Source organism: Hemiscyllium ocellatum, chromosome 22 (assembly GCF_020745735.1).
Source record: "Hemiscyllium ocellatum isolate sHemOce1 chromosome 22, sHemOce1.pat.X.cur, whole genome shotgun sequence".
Lineage (NCBI taxonomy): Eukaryota > Metazoa > Chordata > Chondrichthyes > Orectolobiformes > Hemiscylliidae > Hemiscyllium > Hemiscyllium ocellatum.
The window spans coordinates 24,512,657-24,529,717 of NC_083422.1; the positions used below are offsets into that span (position 1 = coordinate 24,512,657).

Sequence of the window (17,061 nt, forward strand, 5' to 3'; positions counted from 1 at the left end):
GCTCCTTGAAAGTGGAGTCACAGGTAGGTAGGATAGTGAAGAAGGCATTTAGTATGCTTTTCTTCATTGGTCAGAGTATTGAGTACAGGGGTTGGGAGGTCATGTTGTGGCTGTACAGGACTTTGGTTCAACCACTGTTGGAATATTGTGTGCAATTCTGGTCTCCTTCCTATTGGAAAGATGTTGTGAAACTTGAAAGGGTTCAGAGAAATATTTACAAGGATGTTGCTAGGGTTGGAAGATTTGAACCATAGGGAGAGGCTGAATAGGTTGAGGCTGTGTTCCCTGGAGTGTCGAAGGCTCGGGGTGACCTTATAGAGGTTTATAAAATCATGAGGGGCTTGGATAGAATAAATAGATAAAGTTTTTTTCCCTGAGGTTGGGGGGGGGAGGGGGAGGTTAGGAACTAGAGGACATAGGTTTAGGGTGAGAGGGGAAAGATATAAAAGGGACCTGAGGGGAAACTTTTTCACGCAAAGGCTGGTATGTGTATGGAATGAGTTGCCAGAAGAAGTGGTGGAGGCTAACACAATTGCAACATTTAAAAGGCACCTGGATGTGTGTATGAATAGGAAGGGTTTGGACAGATATGGGCCAGGTGCTGGCAGGTGATTCTAGATTGGGTTGGGATATCTGGTTGGCATGGTCGGGTTGGACCGAAGGGTCTGTTTCCATGCTGTACATCTCTATGACTCTGTGACTATGTCCAGATGTCCTTATATGGTCAGTTGGTAGTCCCACTGTTTTTATTTCAGGTGAAAAGCTTGGAGACAGAAGGGTTTCACATTTTCATTAATGTTTTAATATAGATTTATTCCAATTTCTGCAGCTCCATTTAGGCATCAGAAGAGCAGCGAAAGTGGAGGCAAAACCCAATGGCCTTTCTTGACCTAGTGAGCTGGAACTAAAGTGTCACAGTCGCCAGAGGCTGATTTATTCCTGCTTTAAGGCAGGAATCTCCTCTAATGCTTAACAGAGCCTGAAAAATGGCATTGGATGGCTTGATTATTGGAAGATTAATATTACTTAAAAATACTGCAGGTGATGGAAGTCTAGCACAAGAACAGAAAACACTGAAAACACACAGCTGGTTTGGCAGGCATCTGTTGAGATAGAAAAACAGTATTAACATTTCAGATCATTGATGTTGTTGTGATGCTCTATGTATGTATGTATGATCAGGCAGACATGTCCCTTTAAGAGAATTAAGTGTTCAGATCTGTGTGACATCATGCTACATGATATTCTTGTTTAAATCTATGAGTTCCACCTTGAATTACTACTGCTGTGCTTTGTAATCCATGAGGAAGGGCAATTAATTATTCTGCTTGAACCCAGACTTTTCCAATGTCTGCGATAAAATTGTAAAATATTTAGTTGCTTTGTAAATAATCTTCTAAAATTTGTGCTCAGTAAGAACCCAATTTCATGTTCATGCTGCGAGAGTTAACATCATAGTAAAATGCAAAGCACACAAGATGGTAGAACCTTGATTGTAGCTAATGTGCACTGATGGAAGAATATTTCAAAAGATTGCTCAGTGACTACTGTTTCAACATCTTGCCTTGTTAGCTCCAAGTCACTACTACCTTTCTGTCAGCACTATGGCTAAATGCAGGACAAGCAAGCAATAATCTAGTAAAAGTACTTCTGTTCACTCTACTGCACCCTCCACAGGGGAAGGCAGGTTTGGGAGTATATTCGATTAAATAGTGAAATGGATTAGCTTCTCAGTTAATGTGCTTCAGGAGAACAGATCCACCATTTGAAAATACAAGCAGAGCAGTAACTGAATCAGTCCGGACCCAATAGCAAGAAACCAGTGGCTTTTTATTAATGGTGCAATCTAAATCTTCTATAAGTGATCCTAAACCAGAACATGGACAGAACACACAGGAGTGGCATGGTGGCTCAGTGGTTAGTGCTGCTATCTCATAGCACTAGGAACCGGGGTTTGATTCCACCCTCAGGCTGTCTGTGTGGGGTTTGCACATTCTTCTTTTGTCAGCATTGTGTTTTCTTCCGCAGTGCAAAGTTATCCAAGTTAGGTGGATTGACCATGGGAAATTGTCTCATAGTGTCCAGGGATATGCAGGATAGGTGGATTGGCCATGGGAAATACAGCTTTCCAGGGATAGGGTGGGTCTGGATGGGATGCTCTTTGGAGAGTTGGTGTGGCCTTGTTGAGCTGAATGGCCTATTTCCGCACTGTAGGGATTCTGCAATTTTAGGAGTGTACCTACTGCCTAACGCTGTCCTCTTATACATACTGAATTCAAACATTTTGAGGTGCAAAGTGTGAGGAAGACATATAGTACCCAATTTTCTTTCATATTTTCTGTGTGAATAGTGACTCTATTAACTCTCAGATTGCAATCCACTGTCAGCAACAATCAATAATTTGTCACAGTATATCAATGTACACTAGCCTATAACTCATTACAATGAAAAGCAAAGAAACAGTAGCCACAAGACCAGTATAGTGCTTTTCAACCACATAAATTGCTACAAATGTTCTTAAGATGCAGAAAGATTACAATAACACCATTGCAAATGGAGAACAACAATCTCAAAATGGACTGGCAAGCAACTGACCTCACAGCAGAACTCCAGGTGTTCAAGCAAAATTGACACTCCACTTCACTCACCAATAAATAGTTGACAAAGAAAAGAAAACTGTCAAAGTCCTCAATGCTCTGGCAAAAGTAAGTCCGAGAAGAGACATCTTGAAGGCCTTACCTCTGCAATAACAATAATTAAATTCAGCAAAACACAATAAGTAGACACTATAATGACTATTGAATTAATACAGGTTAATCACATTGAGCCAAGAGTAACATCAGTAAAGGAAATTTCTGACGCTGTTGCAAGTACATTGTACTCAGTTGTACATGAAGCCTGAAGAACTAACTACAATCAAACAACTACAATTGTTACTTTCCAGTTAAGTGACCACTAGAAGAGGGACTCTTCTCAAGGTTTACAAAAGAAGTTTTAATGAGCCACAATGGAAAATCAAAAACGTACGTGTTTGTCACATATGCCAAGTGCATGGAAATACAAGTCATTGGATGTTTTAATTGTCTATATTGTAACTAGTCAATATTTTGAAATGTAGGATATAAAGTCATGGTCCTTCAGAAGTAAATTGAACTGAATATATGCAATTCCCAGCAAAACTAAAACAACTTGGTAATCAGTGATTGTAAAAAATATTAATTAGATTGTATTGTGTCAGGAGTGTAAAAAACATCTCTGCAATGTCACTTTGTTTATTGGCATAATCATGTTACTGGACAAATGTTGCTTGAATGATTTTACAACCATCCATTATCTCAACAGGGTACCTGTGATTTCAGTTTAATTGACAAATGATTATGGGTGTTTTGAAAGGGGACTATGAATTTCAATGCTTTTTGGTATAAGGGTTCATGATTTGAATTGAATGTTAGTTGCAAGGAATTATGTAGTAAAAGGAACATAAGTATACCAATTTTGTTTTGTTAATAAGGGTGTTTTGTCCAATGTAATGACATCTGCAATAGATACTTAGAAGTTAATTTTCTAGAACTTTATCACATCTCTGCATGGGTCCTGAAGTCTGTCCATGATGCATGCTGAGTGAATTGGCTTAGTAGGTGTAAGGGCAATTATTCATATCTTCTTTAGAGAAAGTGGTAATAAAAAGAAGCTGTGCATTTTGCATTCAAAATTTACAGTCTAATTTCAAACTACATATTGTGCAATCGGAATTTGCAATCATATCTCATTAATTAAAAGTTTTAATTAAGCGCTGACAGTCATCAAGGTGCAACTGTTTCTTTGAAGCAGTAATATCATTCCACAATTAAATGTCAGGACTGCTGTGATTGAGGGATTTGGCTAGCATGTAATTGAGTACAATATTAATACAGTCTTCTTAGTCCACTGATGCACTGATTGCTGCAAATTATAAATATGACAGGATAGCAACTTACTATGATATTAATAATCAAAATTAATCTGAAAGTGGAAGATAATAGTTTTAACAGCATTTCAATCAGTCAGAACTGAATGGGCTCCAAATCAATTTGTTATGAATTTAAAAATCATCAATTGCTAATCATTCTTCTCATATTCTAAATCATGTTGCTGCAATGTTTAGGCTTCATGGGATGCTGGTTATTAAAAGATAACTACTGCAAAGTGATCCTGATCATCTATCAAGCATTCTACAGCTGCTTAACCTGGCAGAAAATACAGAGGCTTATTTTCCTCACACTTCGCTTTTCTTTTCCTCTATTTTGTTAATTAGGCTTTCTTTTCTTCTCTGCCTAGATGTTGATGTTCTGACTAGATAATATTGTAATTCATAAAAACGTGCACAGCTTCTATCCTGTCCTGCTGCGTGTCAGCCAAAGGCCACCTTTAAGATATAAAATCCATTGGCTCTAATTTTGGGGCTCCTGTGTGTTTAATAATATTTCAATGAAGATTTAAAGTATGTGGTATTAAACAGTTCTTAGCCAAACCAAGTAACTCATAGTGGGTTTTTAATGATAGGAATCATCCATAGGGGTTTACTTTCAATACAGTGTATAGAGTAATTATGTTTTCTATACCTCTCCTGTATAGATTTAAAACATTTCCTCTCTGCTGGGAGCATATTGGCAGCTAGTACTTCAGGCTGGATGTAGACCTGAAACACACTGAGCCAACAACACTCAGACTCAGTCACGAATTTGTACCTGTATTATAACAGGGGATGTAACATCGTCTTCATTTCCAGAATTGTTAATTGTGTATTCAGCAGAGATAGAAATCTGTAGCAACATTCTAAGTTAGTTTTAACATTGCCACGCAAGTCCCACAACCAGGTGTAGCTGGAAAATGTTTCAGCAAGTTGTCAGATTGCAATTTTTTTTTCCCAGTGAAGTCTTTTAAGTGTAAATTCCTTTAGAAAGGTGACCCATTTTCCTGTTTTTGTCCTTTCTAGGTGTGCATCGTGCAAAAGAGAGACACAGAGAAAATGTATGCTATGAAGTACATGAATAAGCAACAGTGCATCGAGAGAGATGAGGTTCGAAATGTATTCAGGGAGCTGGAGATCCTGCAGGAAATTGAACATGTTTTCTTAGTAAACCTCTGGTGACTATCTCATGTTTTATTAAATATACGTTGTGGTATTGCTATTTACATTCAATGTTAACATGCTTATTTCCATGTAAGAACACAGCCCTAACTTGTGAGATGCTAATTTTATGCCACGTCGAGTGCTGTGAATCAAAGGAATCTGCAAAGTAGTTTAGACTTTTGGATCAGTCAACCAAGCTAGAATTGGGCCATTTTGCTCAATCTGTAATCCAAAGGAAGTTTGGCTTCCAAATCTGGAACATGAAGCTTGTGATGTGATAATTGAACTAACTTCAGTCTGCGATGAATACCTCTTTTAACTTTTGTGGGATGTACAGATCTAAAAACCTACCAGCCGTTAAGAAAAACTGATTTATTTGGGTTGGTTTATATTTCTACCAGCACTAGTTTTAATGAATTGCCATCAGCCTCCCTCTGTAAACACTGTAAATCTAACTTCATCACTTCCCACACACGTCCGCCACACTATCTCCCTTTAAGTGTTTCCAACAACATCGTGGTACGTATCCAATGCTCAGTTACCATTTCTGACATTCTATCTCCTGGCCTGTCTCTATCTATTGAATTCTAGCAGAAATGAGGGGAAGCATTATCTAGAGAGCTGAGGAAAAGTGAAGTACAATTTATACATTAAAAAAAAAGTTTTTAACAGCTAAATTCTTTAAGACTGTGGTTATGAGTGTTTCTATTACTTGGTGGTTGTATCTTTGACAAACTTTCACTTCTCAATCATTTATTCTACATTTCTAAAAATTTCCAGAAAATGAAGATTTAACTGCTAGCTGCTTTAAGCAGACATGAATCAACAGAAAGTGGGAGTTTAATGGCAGCTTCATACAAATGAGAAGATTTCATTTTTGGCTATTCTTAGTATGCAGACAAAATGATAACATTAATTAAGACAAGTAACAATAGCAGTAACCAGCTTTTAAATAGCATCCTTGTCATAGCAAAGTATCCTGGGGCATTTTCATCCAGAAATACATCAAGGCAAAGAAGATGATAATTGGACAGTCTCTGCTCAGCCATTTAATGACAGTTCTGGAGCAGGTGGGAATTGAATCCAGGTATCCTGACTTGCACACGTCTCACTTAAATGCTTGGTCAAATAATATATTTTAAGGAGCACTTTAATGGAGCGTGATTTGGTGTTGAACTGGGGTGTACAAAGTTAAAAATCACACAACACCAGATTATAGTTCAACAGGTTTAATTGGAAGCACACTAGCTTTCGGAGCGACGCTCCTTCATCCACCTGATGTTGTGTGATGTTTACCTTTAATGGAGCAGAGGGAGTTTGAGAGGTTTAAGGAAGACTTTTTAAAGCTTATGGCTACTAGGTGGCCAATAGTAGGACAAATAAACAGTGGAAGAACTCAGTTCTTGAACAGATTACCAAGATAGGCAGTGGAAGGATTTGAACACAGAGAAGCATAATTTTATACAGGAACAGGGCTTCTCAGCCACTGCTTGGAGACCTCAACTCCTTTGGGAAGACCTCCCATGTGGAATGTTGGTTAGACACTTCACAGTGAGCCTTCTTCAAGGTTGCTACACAGACTGGCAACAACCCATTGCAGTAAGAGCCATTGTGGGGACAGTTGCACCTATTGACAATGTATCCACCATTGGCCCAGGAGCCTGCAAGTAAGTACACCTGGACTTGCTTTTCAGGCTCCCTCTCCTGCCTGAGATAACAGGATGAGATCCTTAAGTTGTTGTAGTTGTCCACAAGTCTTCCTGCTCTGGATTTAGCTGGCACAGATACAGTGTCCCAACACATCACCCAATTAAATACACACACCCTACTTCCCTCAGTTTCAAAGTTATCTTTGGAGAAAGGCCTTAAATTTGCCTTAAATATGAACTTTAAAATTGAGTGGACCAAGACCCAATGTAAGTCTGTGCTAATTGGATTGATGGATGAGTGGCTCTTTGTGTTGGCTAGGACAAACATGGCAGTGTTTTGAATGAGCTCAAGTTTTTGGACAGTGTAAGTTGGAAAGCTGGCTTCTCATAACATAATTGAGTCCTGACGTAACAAAGGCTTGAATAAGGATTTCAGCAACAAATAACATGAGGCTATAGGTAAAGTTAGGTAACAGGTAAAGTTAGAAGTGTTTTTTTAATTGGACAAGTAGTGCAGTAGTTGTGTTACTAGACTGTTCCTCACTTTGAGAGGAATCTGGAGACTAGAGACCAATTCCTACCATGGTTGCTGGAGAATTTCAATTGAGTTATTTCAAAGAATCTGACCTAAAAAGGATTATCTCAGAAACAGTAATGCTGAAACTATTGGATTGCTGTAAAACCCATCTGGTTCAAGCCTTCTTTAGGGTTGGCAGACTACTGCGTTCTTTGTACATTATCCGTTCTTACAAATGGTAATGTTTTGGGTTCAGTGACCCTTCCTCAGAACTGAATTCTAAGGAAGAACCACTGAACCTGAAACATAACTCTGATTTCTCTCCACAGATGCTGCCAGACTTGCTGAGACTTTCCAGCAAGTTCTGTTTTTGTTTCTGATTTCCAGCTTCTTTCAGATTTTATTTGATAAATGGTAATGCCAGAATGTTGATAGTGTGAGCTTCTATTTCTAAACAATGGCAAGAGGCAAGGAAACATCGCAATCAAGTCCAGTTATATTTATATCTGAACACCTAGGGCATAGTTCTGTGTAATGTGGTGACTTTATTCAGCAGACCAGTGAAGAAGTTGTTTGTTCGACAACAGTTGCTCCATTCATCACTATAAAACTGAAACCAGAAATTATGCTTTTATGTATTAGTCAGTTTGAATAGAGATCAGAATTTAAGATGACAAAACAACCAGAATGAAGGTAAGCAAATATTTGTTTCATATCATCCAGAAATAATTTTACACAGATATACTTTTAAGCATTTTAATGTGACAGATATGTTTAATGTCTCAGATAGGTGACAGAATTAATTTTGCATTTTTATACACAGTTGTCGAGGTCAAGATGAATAATCAAACAAAGTCATTACACTCTTAATTCAAAGTCCTTGTAGTCTCAGTAAAAGACAGAATGCAAGAAATTACCCAGCTTTTAAATTACAAACCCACAATAGGAGAGAGGTTACACTATATACTCCTGCTTTTGGGTGATGACTGTAATAATTTGTGACATTGAAATGGAAATCGAAATGGGAAGCAGACTCACTGAGGAATGAATCAATATGGTTATTCAAGTTCTGATTCAGGAAGTATATACCTTGCTGGAAATCTATTCTGCTTTATAACAGAAGGTGGTGGCTTAGTGATAAGCATCACTGGCTACCTAATTCAAAGTCTCAGGTAAATGTCTGGGGCATGGGTTCAAATCCACTGTGTCAGATGTTGAAGCTTGAATTTAATCAAAATCTGGAATAAAAGCTAGTTTAATGGCAGCCATTGTTGATTGTTGCAAAAACCCATTTTGTTCTCTAATGTCCTTATATATGATCTCACACCCACAGCAATGTGGTTGACTCATAATTGCCCTCTTGACAAATACAAATGGCAATAAATACTGGCCAGGTCAGTGATGACCACATCTAATGAGTGAAAAAAGAATGTATTGAAGCATCTAAGAAACACCAGAAAATATTTAAAAACTATTCTAAATGAGGGTTCCAACAATAAAATATAAACCTACATTCACTTGATTAATTGCCGTTCACCATTTACTAATTCCTTCATTCTATCATTATTCTGGCAAACAATTTCTTAGAAATCCCTTGTAGTATTTCTCATTATTTAACTATATTTAAAGCACCATACCGAGAAAAGAAATCCATGTGATAGCTTCTCATGATGTCCAGGTGGATCATACTTCATACTGTCCCATTTTGCTAAATTGTATTAGCACATGGCTTATTTTCAATGAACAGAAGCGTTTTAAGATGGGCTGAGTAATGACTGTGAGGTAGTAAAGTTTTAGGATGGTATCTTCCAAATAGACCAGCTAAGTGTCAATTCAGAGGAGTTTCATTCTTCACCCTGCATCTCATTATGAATGCATCATGTCCATGTGGTGCTGCTGTCAGGCTCACCAGCAGCCCACATGTCACACTTTTAGGGGCACCTATGATTAGTCAAAGAGTGTGGTGATAGAAAAGCATAGCCAGTCAGGCAGCATCCGAAGAGCAGGAGAAGCAATGTTTCGAGCATAAGCTCTTTATCGGGAATGAGGCTTATGGTCCAAGGGATCTGAGTGTTTAAAGGGAGAGGGGTGGGGCAGGGGGGGAATGTAGCTGGGAATGTGATAGGTCGATGAAGGTGATAGGTCGGTGAGAAAGGTGGAGCAGACAGGTGAGAAGGAAGATACACACTCTTCGACTCTGATCTTCTGTATCTGCAGTCCTCACTTTCTCCTTCACCCGTGAATGCATCGATTTCATAGAGATGACCGTGACTGACTTCCTAATGACCAATGATATGGTCAAGATTGCTAGTGACCAGGATTTGTAATAAATATCATTGGTCACATGCAGAATGCTTGATGATAGATATCTTAAACCTGGACTGTGTATGTGCCTGATTAATGCAACTGCCTTTGGAAGGCCTCACATTAGTCACAATAGAGACCCCAGCCTTCCAGTACAAACCACTTCCTGTGCCCGCTCTGGGTGTGATTGCAGCCAATTTTCATTTAAAGTTGGCACTTGTATTATTCAAGTTTTAATGGAAGGAAACAGAGCTCACATATGTATTGACTTGAAATGACAGACCCAACTGATGACTGATCAGACCTTTGCCAGATCTGTGTGCACAGGAAAGTTGTCCAGAAGTTTTTCAGCTTGATTGGTGTCAAAGTTTCTTCAAAAAGCATGTAAAGATGTCCAGGAGGCTAGGAACATGCTCAATTTTGATACCTGATACAGTCAAATAGCCGAACAGTGTCAAGACTCACATTTGAATGTTAACCACTAAGAAAAAGTATGAGAAAACTGTGAGAACACTCATGACTAGGGAGGAAGTTGGTAAGAAAATTAAAAATCAATGGAGAGATTGCTGGATACTGTGCATGACAGTGACTAGATGAGTACCCCTGCCTCTGTCCAAACTCTGGGTAATCCAAGATGGAGGACAGGAAAAATTTCTGGCTGTAACAGCTGCTCCTTTTTTTGAGGTATTTTAGGTGTTGGCAGTGATTTCCTCGAATTCCAGGAGCAGCAATTACTGCGTTATATGCTGTTGCATTGTTTTGGAACTTTGGAAAAAAAAAGTCAAAACAACAGCAGTTTTAAAAGGAAGCACGTGGTGAGGACAGTACAGGAGAGAGAGAGAGAGAGAGAGAGAGAGAGAACAAATGAACGAACCAACCTGCACAGTTACTGCCTTTGCTGTTTGAATTCGTGTATCGCTGGACATCGGAGTGCATCTGGGAAAATTAACTCCCAGTGAAATTCACAGCTAATCTTGGAGGAACTGTTGAGCGAAGTTCACAGCACAGAATCAGATAAGTTAATTGTTGTTTAAGTCTGTCCAAGAGAAAGGCTACAGTAGTGAGTATAGTGGATTCTTTCTTGATTATATGTTTTTGGAGATATGTCTCTTGATTAAACTTAAAATATAAACCATAGCTATTAATTTAGCCTGGGACAGTGTTTTTGAGGAACGAGACGGTGTTATTTTCTGGGTCTGTAGATTGTGAAGGAGCAAAAATGGCCTTTACAGTGATATGTACTTCTTGTCAGATGTAAAGAGTTTAAAGAGAGATTAAGGGTTACTGCAGATTTTATCTACCATAAATGCTGTTGGATGCGAATCTTTATCAGATCGAGTGGATCAGTTGGAGAAACAGATAGAAGCAATGAGGAATTTGCAACAGCAACAGTATGTGATGGGTGGCAGTAATAGGAAGGGGGGAAAGTTTCAGATACAGTCATATAGATGGGTTAACTCCAGGAAGGGTAAGAGAGGTAGGCAGCTAGTGCAGGAGCCATTTGTGGATATACCCATTTCAAACAGGTATGCTGTTTTGGAAAATGTAGGGGGTGATGGATTCTCAGGGGAACATAGCACAAACAGCCAAGTTTCTGGTATTGACACTGGCTCTAATGCAACGAGGAGTACATCGGCTTCCAAGAGATCAATTGTGTTAGGGGATTCTGTAGTCAGAGGTACAGACAGATGTTTCTATGGCCAGCAGAGAAAAAGCAAAATGGTGTGTTGTATCCCTGGTGCCAGGATCAAGGATGTCTCAAAGAGGGTGCAGAATGTTCTCACGGGGCAGAGGGCCAGAAGGAGGTCATTGTCCACATTGGAACCAATGATTTAGGAAGGGAAAAGATTGAGATGCTGAAGGGAGATTACAGAGAGTTAGGCAGAAATTTGAAAAGGAGGTCCTCAAGGGTAATAATATCTGCATTACTCCCAGTGCTACAAGCTAGTGAGGGCAGGAATAGGAGGATAGAGCAGATGAATGCATGGCTGACGAGCTGGTGTATGGGAGAAGGATTCGTATTTTTGGATCATTGAAATCTCTTTTGGGGTAGAAGTAACCTGTACAAGAAGGACGGATTGCACCTAAAATGGAAGGGGACTAATATACTGGCAGGGAAATTTGCTAGAACTGCTTGAGAGGATTTAAACTAGTAAGGTGGGGGAGGGAGACCCAGGGAGATAGTGAGGAAAGAGATCAGTCTGAGACGGGTACAGCTGAGAACAGAAGTGAGTCAAACAGTCAGGGCAGGCAGGGACAAGGTAGGACTAGTAAATTAAACTGCATTTATTTCAATGCAAGGGGCCCAACAGGGAAGGCAGATGAACTCAGAGCATGATTAGGAACATGGGACTGGGATATCACAGCAATTACGGAAACATGGTTCAAGGATGGGCAGGACTGGCAGCTTAATGTCCAGGATACAAATGCTACAGGAAGAATAGAAAGGGAGGCAAGAGAGGAGAGGGAGTAGCATTTTTGATAAGGGATAGCATTACAGCTGTGCTGAGGGAGGATATTCCCGGAAATACACCCAGGAATGTTAGTTAGGTGGAACTGAGAAATAAGAAAGGATTGATCACATTATTGGGATTGTATTATAGATTGTATTATAGTCAGAGGGAAATTGAGAAACAAATTTGTAAGGAGATCTCAGCTATCTGTAAGAATAATAGGGTAGTTATGGTAGGGGATTTTAGCTTTCCAAACATCGACTGGGACTGCCATAGTGTTAAAGATTTAGATGGAGAGGAATTTCTTAAGTGTCTAGAAGACAATTTTCTGATTCAGTATGTGGATGTACCTACTAGAGAAGGTGCAAAACTTGACCTACTCTTGGGAAATAAGGCAGGGCAGGTGACTGAGGTGTCAGTGGGGGAGCACTTTGGGGCCAGCGACCATAATTCTATTTGTTTTAAAATAGTGATGGAAGAGGATAGACCAGTTCTAAAAGTTGAAGTTCTAAATTGGAGAAAGGCCAATTTTGACGATATTAGGCAATAACTTTAGAAAGCTGATTGGAGGCAGATGTTCGCAGGTAAAGGGACGGCTGGAAAATGGGAAGCCTTCAGAAATGAGGTAACAAGAATCCAGAGAAATTAAATTCCTGTCAGGGTGAAAGGGAAGGCTGGTCGGTATAGGGAATGCTGGATGACTAAAGAAATTGAGGGTTTGGTTAAGAAAAAGAAGGAAGTATATGTCAGGTACAGACAGGATAGATCGAATGAATCCTTAGAAGAGTATAAAGAAAGTAGGAGTATACCAAAGAGGGAAATCAGGAGAGCAAAACGGGGACATGAGATAGCTTTGGCAAATAGAATTAAGGAGAATCCAAAGGGTTTTTTACAAATAAATTAAGGACAAAAGGGTAACCAGGGAGAGAATAGGGCCCCTCAAAGATCAGCAAGGCAGCCTTTGTGTGGAGCCACAGAAAATGGGGAAGATACTAAATTAATATTTTGCATCAGTATTTACTGTGGAAAAAGATATGGAAGATATAGACCATAGGGAAATAGATGGTGACATCTTGCAAAATGTCCAGATTACAGAGGAGGAAGTGCTGGATGTCTTGAAATGGTTAAAGGTGGATAAATCCCCAGGACCTGATCAGGTGTACCCAACAACTCTGTGGGAAGCTAGAGAAGTGATTGCTGGGCCTCTTGCTGAGATATTTGTGTCATCGATAGTCACAGGTGAGCTGCCGGAAGACTGGAATTTGGCAAACTTGGTGCCACTGTTTAAGAAGGGTGGTAAGGATAAGCCAGGGAACTATAGACCAGTGAGCCTGACCTCGGTGGTGGCAAATTGTTGGAGGGAATCCTGAGGGACAGGATGGACATGTATCTGGAAAGGCAAGGACTGATTCGGGATAGTCAACATGGCTTTGTGTGTGGGAAATCATGTCTCACAAACTTGATTGAGTTTTTTGAGGAAGTAACAAAGAAGATTGATGAGGTCAGAGCAGTAGATGTGCTCTATATGGACGGGTTGAACCGAAGAGTCTGTTTCCATGCTGTACATCTCTATGGCTCGAAGTATTTTGCTGCTTAACTACACATGCTCAGTCGAGACCTTCTAGTGACTCACTGTGTGCAGATTCTGTTCTTGAACACAGTTTTGTTTGGATGTCACTGAATCTTCACTAACTCATTTTAATTATAAATATGGGCTTCCATGGGGGTTTATTGCACACAAGGAGGCCATTTGATCATTGGCCAATCGGTCAACTTTTGCTGGGACAATCTAATCCCCTTGAAGTAACTCAAATTGACTGGTGCAAAAAACAAATAGTTAGAAAATCCCAATACAGTCATTCCTCTATATCCACAAAGGTTCCATTCCTGAGAACCCTGCGAATGAAGAAATTTGAGTGCAGAACGTGTTTAAAAATAAACTAAAAATCAAAGATAATGAAGTTTTGCCCATGGATATTGAATTTTGTTGTTACTTTATTTGGTGAATTCACAATTCGTGATTTCCACAGATACAGAGGATTTACTGTATCTTTTTGTGTAAGTAGACAGAATACTTTTGTTTGCAACCAAATGTCACAATCACTCAGTCTCTGCGAAATGTGATCAGAGGGAAACTGTGCCTGATTCTGATCTCCATTCAAGAGTGAGTATGTTAATTCCTGACAGCGTTGTATTGGATTTATATAAGCTCAGAATGGCTAGTTCAAGCAGTGATCAACATGCAACGAATGGTCCTAGAAATGTATGCATGGATGTTAGGTGAGAAAAGGATTTGAGTCAGTCATGAAGTCTCGAGACCCAAATAACATGTAATGTTCTTGAGTTAGATAGGCACACACAGGTAATTTTTTAAAAATTTGAATGCTTCTTTCAGAGAGATTTTGTGCCCAAAGAAGTTTCATGTGAAACATTGATTGTATTACTCGATAGAGAATTCAGAGATACAGTGTTAGTCGTGGGGCGTTTTGAGAGGGCATTCAAAGAGGACTGTATAAGTTGGAACTCAGTAAGGAACATATATATAAATGTGGTGTAAAGGGAATACTACATATCATAGCTGATACATGATCCAGACAGGCAAATGTTATTTACAGGGAGCAAAGAGACATTGAAGAACTTGATAGCAATAAAATCAGTGTTTAAAGGACCATCAGCAAAAATTCTGCATGGGTTGTATGTAAAGACCCTATCATTTTATTTTTCTATAGTTTGTGGTCTAAAATGAATAATTTTTTTTTACAAAATAACAAAGATGATGGAAAGAAGTACAGCACATTTTAAACCTGAGACTCTTTGTAAGTGCTGTTTACACTGCTGATTGTTCAAGCAGTGGGGGAGGTTTCAGTGGATGACCTGTAGCCAGGTTGTGTGAACAAGTGAGGATTTTGCCAGCAGCAGTAACTGGATGTTCTAGAAAGCAGTGACCAGACAAAGGCCTTCTACCTGCCTATGACTATGTGCTTGGCTCCCAGTTAGCTGAGCAGCCTGTGGATATGAATGTTGGGGTCAGAAGCCATCAGACCTCTGGAAAGGAATGCGCTGTTCTTCTTTCTGCAGTGAAAAAAAGGCACCTCAAGCATGAAAAATGCTAGTTTATTTTTCCTCATCGGGACTGTAAGCTCTGACTTTAGCCAATAGGTCAGAGACTTTATCAGTTGTGAGTCAGTTGTTCTGATATAACGCATGTTTCATCAACTCAAATTGGCTATAATGCACTTAACAGATTATGGACACTGTTTGGATAACACAAACTTTCTACTGAATGGGTATAGTGATTTTCTATAGCGATCTTCTACAGCACAATTTTCCACAGTGGTTTCCCATAGCATGAGTTTACAAAGGAACATGACTGTCATGTAATAGCAGAACATTCTCTATATTAAAGTACAAGGAGAAGAAAGGTCAAGAAACTACAAGTCCTGACAAGTCAAATGGATCATCTCAGCAAACCCAATGGATAAGAATCGTTGAACTGCCTTTCTAGTTTTATCGCCATATAAAACACTCTTGTCATTTTGTATCTGTCTGCACATTTGTATGTTTAACAGAGGAATTTATAAGGGGGTTATATGTAAATGCCAATATGTCACAATTATTTTCTCGATAGCTGCAATCTACTTATTTGTAATAGACAGTTATTCTTGAGAAGTGCAGAAACATGGTCCTGTCTTTCTGTAAACCTGAGTCGAAAATATTGATAAATTGGAGGATTTTGAAAGGTTTTATAAAACCTTTAACTTTTCTGATGGCTCCAGAAACAGTGGAGCTTGAGTTTTAGCATGCAACCCCAGTGAGACAAAACATGTATTTTTCAGAATAAATTCTTCTATATCTTTTGCCTTCTTCCAGGATAATGCAGTTACAATGAGTGTAGTAGCATTCAGGTTGCCAAGATACTTTGATATTTTTGCGATTAGTGCACATTCCTACAATTTTCACTGGGGACCCTGAATCAGGGAATACAGATGATTGAGGTTCAGTTTGAAATCCAAAAAGTAGTTTGTTTTAAGGAGAATAATAAAACACAGACAATAATCTGAAACTTTTGTTTGTTCACTCATTGTATGTGGGAGGCACTGGCTGGGCCAGCATTTATTGCCTGTCCCTAGTTGCCTTTGAGAGAGTGGTGGTGAGCTGACTTCTTGAACTGCTGCATTCTGTGAGTTGACGTGGCATGCACTTAGGGAAGGAATTTCAGGATTTTGACCCAGTGCCAGTAAAGGAACAGTGATAAATCCAAGTCAGGATGGCAAGTGGCTTAGAGTGAAACTTGCTGGTGATGGTGTTCCTATGTATCTGCTGCCCTTGTCCTTCAGGATGAAAGTCGTCATGGTTTTGGAAGATGCTGAGAAGGATCTTTGATGAATTTCTGCAGTGCATCTTACATTTGTGGTGGAGGGCGTGGATGCTTGTGGATGTGGTGCCAATCAATCAGCCTACTTTGTCCAGGATGGTGTCAAGCTTCTTGAGTGTTGTTGGAGTTGCACCCAGGCAAGGAAGTGATGGATAGGCTTTGGGGAGTGAGGAGGTGAGTTATCTGCTGCTGTATTCCTCACCTCTGACCTGCTCTTGTAGCCACTGTATTCATTTGATGAGTCCAGTTGAGTTTCTGGTCAATGGTAACCCCAAGGATGCTGATAGTGGGGGATTCAGTGATAGTCACACCATTAATTGTCATGTGGTGGTGGTGAGATTGTCTCTTATTGAAGATTGCATTTGCCTGGCATTTCTGTGGGAAAATGTGATTTTCCACTTGTCAGCCCAAGCCTGGATAGTGTCCAGGCTTCATTAGTGTCTCTGGATAATGTCCTAGCCATGTTGAATTTGGACATGGATTACTTCAGCATCTAAGGAGTCACAAATAGTGCTGAATATTGTGCAATCATCAGCAGAGATCCCCTCTTCTGACCTTACGATGGAGGAAAAGTCATTGATGTAGCAGCTGAAGATGGTTGGTCTAAGGACTGAGGAACTTCTGCAAAGATGTCCTGGAGTGAGATAACT

General features: G+C 39.6%; 1 protein-coding gene across 1 annotated transcript in view; it reads left to right on the forward strand.

Moving 5' to 3' along the window:
* LOC132826462 (serine/threonine-protein kinase 32C) overlaps window positions 1-17,061 on the forward strand; it is a 337,966-nt gene that overhangs the window by 241,601 nt on the left and 79,304 nt on the right. The window contains exon 3 of the mRNA XM_060842398.1: window positions 4,976-5,127. Within this exon, the coding sequence (XP_060698381.1) occupies window positions 4,976-5,127 (152 nt within the window). The remainder of the gene's footprint in view (window positions 1-4,975; window positions 5,128-17,061) is intronic.